The sequence below is a fragment of the Heterodontus francisci genome, chromosome 1, assembly GCF_036365525.1.
Source record: "Heterodontus francisci isolate sHetFra1 chromosome 1, sHetFra1.hap1, whole genome shotgun sequence".
NCBI lineage: Eukaryota > Metazoa > Chordata > Chondrichthyes > Heterodontiformes > Heterodontidae > Heterodontus > Heterodontus francisci.
The window spans coordinates 279,460,565-279,472,176 of record NC_090371.1 but is presented as its reverse complement, the minus strand read 5'-3'; the positions used below and the strand labels follow the sequence as shown (position 1 = coordinate 279,472,176).

Sequence of the window (11,612 nt, the reverse complement as noted above, 5' to 3'; positions counted from 1 at the left end):
TATTTTCCAGATATGGATCACTTGCCATTCTGTACAATCTGCTTTGCACAATGAAACATCCATCAGACATATATTGGCTCTCAATTTATACAGAAAATACCATTAACCAAGACTGTTTCCACAGCTCCAGACAATTTTTTTTTAAAAGTGGGAACCTGAGCAGGGCAGTGGGCAGCTGATGAGTTACGAAGCTGACTCTCACTTTCACGTGCTCAGAGATACGGCTCAGTTGGTAACAATCTCTCATGTGGGTCAGGAGGTTGTGGGTTCGATCCCTGCTCCAGAGATCCAAGCACAAAATCTAGGCTGACACTGCCAGTGCAGTACTGAGGGAATGTCAGAGGTACTGCCTTTCAGGTGTGATGCTAACCAGAGGCGTTATTTTGAAGAGGAGCAGGGGGAGTTCTCCCCAGTGTCCTGGCCAATATTTAACCCTGAACCAACATCACTAAGACAGATCATTATCATATTGCTGTTTGTGGGAGCTTGCCGTGCATAAATTGGCTGCCATGTTTCCAACATTACAACAGTGACTCCACTTCAAAAGGTACTTCTTCGTGAAGTGCTTTGGAATGTCACAAGGTTGTGAAAGGCGCTATATAGATGCAAATTTTTCTTTCCTGTGCTTTATACAAAATTCTGTGACCTGGATTTTCTAGCAGTGAGAATTGCTCTGGATTGCTGGCGGGACAGAATGTGCATCCACTGGGATCCCCAAGTACCTTCACCCGCGTATTATCCTTGGTCAGGGTTTATTTAAATTTTTGTGGGAAGCCTTTGGTGGTGTAGTCTCCAAACGTGTCAGAAAAAGTTATGACCAACTTTGCTTAAGAGCACCTCTTGACTCAGATGACACAGTATCGTCAGAAAGGGCTACATTTCTGTAGCGCCTTTCACAATCTCCAGACATCCCAAAGTACCTCACAGCCAATGAAGTTCTTCTAAAGAGTGAAATGCACAGCCAATCGTAGTGCACTGGCACAAAAAGTAACCAAAAAGGCTAATGGAATGTTGGCCTTTATCTCAAGCAGGTTGGAACATAAAGGGGAGGTAGTGATGCTCAAGTTGTACAGAGCCTTGGTCTCACTCCCACCTGGAAAACTGCCATCAGTTTTGGGAAACAAATGCTGGCCTTGCCAGTGATGCCCATATCCCATGAAAGGTCCTTGGGGAGGGTGAATTGCAGATTCATCAGAGTTATACCAGGGCTTAAACTTAGAAGACAGGTTGCCTGAATTCTTGTAAGCCCAGGAGTTCAGAACGTTGAGAGATGATCTAAAATGAAAAAGGGATTCACAAAGGTAGAGAGAGATTTACTATTTCCTCTCATGGGAAAATCCAGAACAAGGGGACGCAGTCTTAAAATTAGGACCAGGCCATTTCATAAGAAGAACATAAAAACATAAGAACTAGGAGCAGGAGTAGCCAATTCAGCCCCTCGAGCCTGCTCCGCCATTCAATACGATCATGGCTGATCTCATCTTGGCCTGAACTCCACTTTCCTGCCCGTTCTCCATAACCCTTCAACCCATTACTAATTACAAATCTGTCGATCTCCTCCTTAAATTTACTCAATGTCCCGGCATCCACCGCACTCTGCAGTAGTGAATTCCACAGACTCGCGACCCTTTGAGAGAAGTAAATTCTTCTCATCTCTGTTTTAAATCTTTTACCCCTGACCCTAAAACTATGACCTCTCATTCTAGATTGTTCCACAAGAGGAAACATCCTCTCTATGTCTACTTTGTCAATCCCTTTAATCATCTTATATTCCTCAATTAGATCTCCTCTCATTCTTCTAAACTCCAGACAGTAAAGACCTGAACTGCTCAATCTCTCTTCATAAGACAAACCCCCCCAGGAAGTGAAATCAGGAAGCACTTATTCAAGAAAGGGTAGTGGAAATGTGGAACTCTGTCCCACAAAATGCTGTAGATGCTAAGGGTCAATTTGAATTTTCAAGACAGATAGATTTTTGTAAGGTAAGGGTATTAAGCAATCTGGAGCAATGTGGGTAAATGTAAGGTACAGATCAACCATAATTGAACTGAATGGCAGAGAAGGACCGAAGGGCTGAATGGTCTATATTGTCCCAACGTTGATATAATTTTCTTTGCATTTATTCTGGAGGGTGTTTATTGAAGTCAATTTTTGTGCCAGCATTAACATCAATGACAACTAAGGGTGTACTCTAGATTCTTGATAGACGAGAGCATTCAGAAATAATAATGTCACCATCATTAAATTCAGACTTAAGCTGCAATTGATTTTTGGAAGGTTTACATTGTATACATTGGAAAAAGATTAATGAGGTAAACTGACCTTGGGTTATACAATGGAACATTGGCCTGCTGACAACTTCTAGACTTCTGCCTTTGCTCAGGCATATATAGAGACCCATTATTAAACTTAACCTGTGGATTCCTCAGTAGCTGAAACAATACCTGAAGGTGTTGTACAAACGCACTCTTTGTGATTCCATAAATCAGATGCAGGTGGCATCATGAGACTCAGGATTGCAACGGGCATGACCTCAAACAGGGGTTTGTCGGCATTCCGTATTTTGGGGGAAAGGCGGAGAAAAATGGGGAGGGGGGGCGGGGAAGCCTGCGTGGGTCCCAAGTACAAGAGTCACATGTTGTGTGTGCAAGCTCGCTGTTTGTGGGTCGGAGGTGGTGGATTGAAGCTATTTTTTGCTTTGTTCATTCATGTTACTGTACTGACAACAAAACTGGAGAAGCCAAGATTGGCAACATTGGCATGCATTTATGTAGCCCCTTTAACATGGGTAAAACATCCCAAGATGCATCTCAGGAATGCAATCAAACAAAATTAGACACCGAGCCAAAGAAAGCGTTTTTAGGACAGGAGACCAAAAGCTTGGTTAAAGAGGTAGCTTTTAAGGATTGTAAAGGAGGAGTGAGATGGCACAATTCCAAAGAAAAGGGGAGTTATCCCTGGTGTCTTGGGCCAATTTTATCCCTCAACCAACATCACTAATTCAGGTTATCGGCTCACTATCGCACTCCCAATTGTGGGATCGTGCTGTGTGCAAACTCTGCAAATAAATATAAAAGTGTGTAAAGATTGGCTTCAGTTCTATCCTAGTGATGGAGAAGCCTCCGTAACAATAACCAATCCTCTAAGCCTCCTGACACAGATTTCCTGGTGAAGCAGATTGGCCCAAGGTTCATTTAAATAAGCGTTGATTTGCTCCGGACCAGAGGCTGAAAATTAAAGAGGGATAATCCTTCAAAGAACATTCTTCAGTTCCATGTGTTTTTAATTCCCTTAATCTTACACTGGAACAGGAGGAGGCCATTCAGCCCTTTGAGACTGTTCCGCCATTCAGTTAGATCATGGCTGATCAGGAGAATTGAAGGAAATGGAGCAAAGGTAGAGTTAATTCCTCACATTAGACATGGTTAACAATGGAAACAGTCCTATTGTGTCTTTTACCATCTTACTCTTCCCCCAGGCACAAAACAAATAACCATTTTCCATATCCATTCTGGAGATGGAAGCAAGTTTCCTGTTTTTTTAACAAAAAAAAAATCATTGTTTAGAAAACAGGCTTTAAAACTCAAAATGTAAAGATTGACAAGACTGCTCCATAAATGGGACCAGGACAATCTTTGATGCATCTCAAATCCATTAGAGCCACTGGTGGTGACAATCCTCGTTAGCAGGCTGGCAGCAAACGAACAAGTGAATTCATTGGGGGCGTTCGAAAGGGGTGAGCCTCAGCTGGCAGAGAAAATCTGGAAATACACAGCTGCATTCACAATGGAACACAAGTCACAAGATTTGTGACATGTAACAACTGCGGCAGATTTAGTACATCTTACAGAATTATTTCCTTCAGTACGTAAGTTTGCATGGGAAGCCCTTTCCCAACGTATACAAATTCAGTAAATTGTACATTTGCACAGCACAAAACAAGGCCAGTCATCCCATGGTGCCTGTGCCGGCTTTGGTAAGAGTCATCCAATTAGTGCCACTCCGTCTAAATTTTCCCCGTAAATAAAAAAAAACCAGGAGCACAATTTAATCTAACATGTAAATCAGGAAACTAATTTTTCCCAACCAGGACCGGTGGCTCCCATCAGTATTCGCTGCCATCAGTAACAGTTTTTTTTCCCCGCATCTAATTTTGTATGAAAAAATACAACAGCAACCTTAGCAAAGGCTGAGAGCCAAAGTTATTTTATTCCAGTACTGCACACACCAGAAATAACTCATTCTAACCGCGATTAGAATGACCTATTTTTGTACATTTTCTCCCTATCTTCATTGCGATACAGAACAGTGGAATCCTTTGAGCTGGTGTTAAAGCAAACCTGTGAGGCGTCCATTCCTCAAGGACGATTATTGGTTGGTAGTAATAATGGAAGACAGGTACCAGTGTGACTAGCAATGTGATCTCAGACATCACTTCACCTACCTTTTGAACAGTTGTTGTTGTCGTTGCTGCAGGTTTTGGAGCAGGAGAGGCCCTGAAAAACACAAGAAAAGTCACGATCGTGAATTATTAGCAATTGATCAGATGTGCGACAGTAAAGGTCCACTTTTGTAAACTCAAACTGGAATAAATCCATGTACAGAGTTTATCTAAGGGAGTGAATTGCTTTGCAAGCATCCCAGACAAAGGGTACATATAAAAAAAAAACAAGATCAGGTGATGAGATGAAGTCCCAAATGCTGCCCCTCCAATTTGAGATGCTTCCTAGCTCTGCTGTGGCATTAAAATAACTTGCATTTGTATAGCACCTTTCACAACCTCAAGACGTCCCAAAGCACTTCACAGACTTTATTTTTTTTTAAAAGTAGTAATTGTTGTAATGTAGGAGATACAGCAGCCAATTTATGCACAAGCTCCCACAAACAGTAATGTGACAATGACCAGAGGTTTTTGTGAGGTTGGTTGAGGGAGAATATTGGATAGGACACCGAGGAGACCTCCCTTGTGGTTCTTTGAAATAGTTTTTATTAGATCTTTATTAGAAATTCAAGTACCAGCCAAGGGACACACATTTCCCACAAGAGAGGAGGGCAGAGAAAATATACAAAAAAGCTAAGTTACTTCATATCATAACTCTCTGTGGGCCAGATTCAAAGCAACACTGAACTGGAGCCTGAAACTAGCCGGTGTCAGCTACTTTGCTCGGAAGCATTCTGCATAATGGCAAGTATTCATTCTCTGACAAGAGTTTGGACTGACAGTACCTCATCTCTTCATTTATCTAGGGACATTCCAGAACAATTAATCAATCATAGTTAACTTCTGCAATTACTATGTTCCTTTTTTGGAAGTTTTTGTTAATGTATGTTAATCACAGAAGTTGAGGTGAATAGCAGAGATGCATTTAATTGGGAACTATATAAGTACACGAGGGAGAAAGGAATACGAGAACATGCTGATAGCGTTAGATAATGCAGATTGGTTGGAGGTTCATGTGGAGCATAAACTTACTCCAGCTTTGCCAAAATGGCCTGTTTCTGTGTTGTAAATTCTATGTAACTCTATATAACGTATACGCGACATCAGTTCGTTGTAAGATGTGAGTGGAGCAGGTTTGCACTGAATCTGTCAAAATTCAAAAAAGTGAAGTTTTCCACCTAATAACACATTCCCCGATCACATTTACTTGCATGAACAAATCTGTTACTGATACCAGTAACTTGTGTGTTTACTTAACGGAAAAAAATACATTCCCCGAGTTAGCTGCTGTAATGGCATCTTCCATGAATACATGTGCAAGATAGTAGGTTTTACACAAAAGATTCAATATAAACATATACCTCTCCCACTGAGTCCACATTTTGCCTGACTTCATATAAATGTCTAACTACCCATACTAAATCCTACAGCACAGAAGGAGGCCATTCGGCCCATTGTCCCTGTGCCAACTCTGAAAAATCTATCCAATGATTCCCACGCCGCAGCTCTTTCCTCTACCAGATCAGTGTATTTAAGAACCTGCAAGTGGGGAAGCTTTCCAATTTGTACTGAAAAGCTCAAGAAATTGCAATTAAAAGACCAGAGGGCAGGTGGGCCGAAGGGCCTGTTTCTGTGCTGTATAACTTTATGACTTGATTTACAGCTATGCCTGAAAATCTGGTCCCAACGCTGAGACCCCCGCCACCTTCCCATACCCCCCTCTTCGCCCCAAATGTCAAACAATTACCATTGGAGAATATTCAGATTTGCGACGCGGGGGAGTGGCCAGTTTTGTGGGCGGAAGTTCCTTTGGACGATGAGTTTGACAGACAGAAAGATGTCAAAAACCAGAGAGACTTGGGGTCCACTGCAGCTATGTGGGTAATCCACTCATACCCAAAATATCGCCATCTTTTTAGCCTTGTAATTGATTTGCATCCAGATTACGGGTGCATCTGGATGCAAATGCAGAGGGAGGCCTAGATCAAGATCCCCTTCGATGCCTCTGAAATTGAGATCGTTTGTCTTCTACGCTGTGCAATTATTTACACATGAAGCACATGTAACCACGTCATTCCGGGTATTTCTGTGGTCTATCAGCAGCAATATCTGGGGAATATGCAGTATGCGGCACAGTGGCGCAGTGGTTAGCACCGCAGCCTCACAGCTCCAGCGACCCGGGTTCAATTCTGGGTACTGCCTGTGTGGAGTTTGCAAGTTCTCCCTGTGTCTGCGTGGGTTTTCTCCGGGTGCTCCGGTTTCCTCCCACATGCCAAAGACTTGCAGGTTGATAGGTAAATTGGCCGTTATAAATTGCCCCAAGTACAGGTAGGTGGTAGGGAAATATAGGGACAGGTGGGGATGTGGTAGGAATATGGAATTAGGGTAGGATTAGTATAAATGGGTGGTTGATGGTCGGCACAGACTTGGTGGGCCGAAGGGCCTGTTTCAGTGCTGTATTTCTAAATAAATAAATAAAAAATAAAAAACTGACACTGAACAGTAGGTCTGCTCTTCACTCAGATAACTTAGAGTGCTCAAACTCAAAAGGAACTTTGTTGGGCAGCTCATTCAACAAATATGCAATAATCAAGCTGTACAAGTCATGAATGAGTCACGACTTCCATCAACTGAACACCAGGGAAGGTCGAAGCCATCATTTTGGGCTGCTGCCAGAAAGCTCTGTTCCCCTGTTCCTGAGTCCACACCTTTTCACAACCACTCACTCAGGCTAAACTAGATGGTCTAAACTCCAGACGACCATAGTTCAGCTTCAAACCCTACATCATATCTGGAAACAAGCAAACTTCCTTCTATCTCGACAATATTGCCTTCTCTACTCCGAGGAACACCATCTCATCTTTAACTACTTTCAGGATCACACTGCAGGAGAATGTACATCTCAAAGATGGAATCCTATCTGTGACTTAAGCTTCCAATGAGCACACTATCATGCGTGAACTAAACCACACCTCCCGGGAGTCACTGTCTGTTAGAACGAGTGTAAAGTAACGGCTCACAGAAGAAAGTAAGAACTTGAACTTATATAGCACCTTTCACAATCTTGGGACGTCCCAAAGTGCTTTTCAGCCAATGAAGTACTTTCTAAATGTAGTCACTGTTGTATTGTAGCAAGTGTGGAAGTCGATTTGTGTAAGGTCCCACAAACATCAATGTGATAATGACTAGATAGTAAGTTCTAGTGAATGTTGTTTGCCGGATAATATTAAATACAAATATTCCACAAATGGCTTAGAAATAACAGACAGTAAGCTGAAAGTGAAAGGACATGCATTTATTCATGCCCCAGTGTGAAACACAGCCAATTAATTTCTTCTTGAAGTTTCAGCAGTATGATTTTGTAGATAAAATCAGCAGCCAACTTGCAAAGAGTGAGAGATTTAGGGCTATTAGTAGACTTAGTGCTCAAAACATCTGTATCATTTGGGAATGCAAAACAAAGAGAAATAGAATTTTGATCTACATAGCCACAATAGTAGATATAAGCCCGGGGAAATGATGTTTAATTTGTATGGTGCTCTGGCCATACCACATCTGGAGTATTGGGTCCCGATGCAGTCACGGACATGGCAGACATTCCAGCTCTAGAAAGGGTGGAGACAAAAGCCGCACAGCTCATCTCTACCATCAGAATCTTGAGTTATGAAGAAAGACGAGAAACTTGGAATAAGGTAATGGAGAGGGGACTCTGATAGATACAAGATAGTAAATTATAATTAAAACCAGGACACAAGTTCAAACTGGCACAAGGCACGTTGAGGACTGATGTCAAGAAGGTCTTCGCAAAAGATTGGTCAACAAGTGGAACAGACTTTCAGTTAATGCTGGGAAAGAAATTCTGGGATATTCTTGGGAAACAGTTGGATTCTGTGACTGGAAGATTGGTGGTGTATAACTGGATGAATGAGGCATGTCAAAGGCTCTCTTCAACCACATCCAACTCTGGACAACGGCAAGGAAAAAGAAACTTAACATTTGCATTTATATAGCATTTTTACTCTCCCAAGGCACTTCACAGAGTGTTATCAAACATAATTTGACATCAAACTACATAAGGAGACATTAGAACAGGTGACCAAATGCTTAGTCAAAGAGGTAGGCTTTAAGGAGCAGCTTCAAAAGAAGAGAGGGGTAGAGAAGTTTAGGGTGGGAATTCCAGAGATTAGGACCTAGGTGGATGTAGGCGAGGTTGTCAATGGTGCAGCAACGATAACCAAGGATGCGCAAGGTGCCAGAATTGGCGGAGTGGGGAGATCTGAGGGTAGCAGGAGGTCACAGAGGTAAAGGAGGGGCGAAGTCATGGAGGGGGAAAAACACAATACTCTATGGACATCTCATCCCGTGAACCATAAGAAAAAGCACAACACCGCCAGGCATGTGTTATGGAAGAAAGAGGGTGCCTGGGAGTGTTTAGAATGAGAATACAGTCACCAGAGGATTCAGAGAAACCACATGAGACAGATTGCAACGTCAACTGAACTTTTTGATGATTCTGCACCCTTTTCCATTCTCTGATTCTTTAATTGTTTGTGGTAGAGCAACAATATTAGGAACTGTGGCTATGCACTCAATCTCCAAGAATTGAAGCACTAGTTGAAAATAAAACAGTTCCATGTCAGAAGCAATCAACTAGGCAACTTTTCATTCAAAAAAGAAACTACGGAACCTCAGGAAATGACATAAAATTACATCGAATTCACATCACAGAAACAAGTCACTCGGCCGAACAGGTTTATGCTTGTATTTGTGCTCCCCACAAATCTCCTCCCACCCTATTTCATCTAACACGATCAGCTTATCTTTCAATTCCTTTCTCATGTACTTGTCTAGTTTCCCCTTAAATGCATTAAATTGATGTTTTTATTAAACCAACAAGCCGCAGATTTAAAATCAGCAGACATGCCAAAAATCTTTACTGTGGTTGAAAGACTCAAAAGAAAAGTGCTCATGTATCTGGAAATGTTAAATTGTTTCACATATGTTTTAGCCTCGCAGTAAACGTTGCTACAATAGTTACTTCTTCATCCACAGGGGGACAAGCTCCTGGCAGAGGTTCGAGAGATCTCCGCACCGACAATTCCATGTCTTTCAAGAAAGCAAAAAAAAAATCTTCTTCGGTGGCAATATATCTTGATAAGTATTTTTTGAAATATTTCAAAAATTCCTTCTACAAACATGGTCAAACACCTTCAGTTTCATGAGGCTTTTTTTTTTGGAGATAGTTGAACTTAAAAAAAAATGCCTTGCATTCTTTTAACAAATCACAAACTGTGTGTCATAGGATTTCAATTTACTGTAGGTTAAATGGAATGATGCAACACAGCGAGAGGGGCCAGGCAGCCCATCATGCCTAGGCTGGATCATTCAAAAAACTATCCAATCATCCCATCCCATCTCATCCCCCCACCCCTTCCCCATAAGCCTGTCATTTTTATTCTCCAAATTTTTACCCAATTCTCTTTTGAAAGTTACTATTGAATCTGCTTCCACTGCCCTTTCAGACAGCGCATTCCAGATCACAACAACTCACTGTGTGAAAAAAAAAAGTTTTCCTCATGCCACCTCCGTTTTCTTTTAGCAATCACCTTGAATCTGTGCCATTTGGTTACCGACCCTTTGGTCACTGGAAACACTTTCTCTTTATTTAGTCTATCAAAACCACTCATGATTTTGATCGCCTCTATCAAATTTCCTCTGAACCTCCCTTCACTAAACAGAACAAACTCAGCATCTCCAGTCTCTCCACATAAATGCCGTCCCTCATCCATGGTAGCATTCTCATAAATGCACCCCCTCTAAGGCCTCAACATACTTCCTAAAGTGTTCAATGCAATGACATCAGATACGGACTAACTAGTGTTTTATAAAGGGTTAGCTTAACTGCTTGTGTACTCGACGCCTGAAACAGGCCCTTTAGCCCACCAAGTCTGTGCCGACCATCAACCACCCATTTATACTAATCCTATATTAATCCCATATTCCTACCACATCCCCACCTTCCCTATAACCCCCTACCATCTACCTATACTAGGGGCAATTTATAATGGCCAATTTACCTATCAACCTGCAAGTCTTCGGCTGTGGGAGGAAACCGGAGCACCCGGCGAAAACCCACGCAGTCACAGGGAGAATTTGCAAACTCCGCACAGGCAGTACCCAGAATTGAACCCGGGTCGCTGGAGCTGTGAGGCTGCGGTGCTAACCACTGCGCCACTGTGCTGCCCTGAAGCCAAGGATTCCATATGTTTTTTCACCAGCATTCTCAACTTGTCCTGCCAATGCATATGCATTCATACAGCCCCAGGTCTCTCTGTTCCTGTACCCCCTTTAAAATTGAACCATTTAGTTCATATTGCCTCTCCTTATTCTTCCTACCAAAATGTATTACTTCACACTTCTCTGTGTTAAATTAGACCTGCCATGTGTCTGCCCATTGCACCAGTCTGTCTACATCCGCCTGAAGTCTGGTACTAGCATTCTCATTGTTTACTACATTTCAGAATCACAGAAATGTTACAGCACAGAAGGAGGCCATTCAGCCCATCGTGTCTGCACTGGCTCTCCAAATGAGCAATTCACCTGCTGCCATTTTCCCGCCTTCTCCCTGTAACCCTGCACATTCTTCCTTTTCAGAAAACAGTCCAATTCCCTTTTGAATGCTTCAATTGAACCTGCCTCCACCACACACTCAGGCAGACCTTAACCACTCGCTGTGTGAAAAAGTTTTTCCTCATATCGCTTTTGCTTCTTTTACCAATTACTTTAAATCTGTGCCCTCGTGTTCTTGACCCTTTCACAATGGAACAGTTTTTCCCTATCCACTCTGTTCAGACCCCTCATGATTTTGAATACCCCTATCAAATCACCTTTGAAACTTCTGAGTTTTGTGCCAGCTACAAATTTTGAAATTATATCCTGTACGCCCAATTCCAGGTTATTAATATATGTCAAAAAGTTGCTCAAGATTCAGCCATAAGATGATGCTAAAATGTCCGAGGAACACTTAAAGAAAACGCTGAAAATAACAAAAAATATCTATTTTTTTTTTTAAACTTTTTTTTCCCAGTGTTCCCACTCTATATTTAAAAGCATCTCTAATTCCTTCTGGATTCCAACCAGGAAAGAGATTAATTGTTATGACGCGGAACGG

The 11,612-nt window shown here is 42.0% G+C and overlaps 1 protein-coding gene across 1 annotated transcript in view; it reads right to left on the bottom strand.

Annotated features, from left to right (window-relative positions):
- Nucleotides 1–11,612, bottom strand: part of LOC137376980 (PDZ and LIM domain protein 5-like) — a 241,400-nt gene that overhangs the window by 103,588 nt on the left and 126,200 nt on the right. Inside the window, 1 exon segment of the mRNA XM_068046029.1 lies at nucleotides 4,445–4,496. Coding sequence (XP_067902130.1) covers nucleotides 4,445–4,496 — 52 coding nt within the window.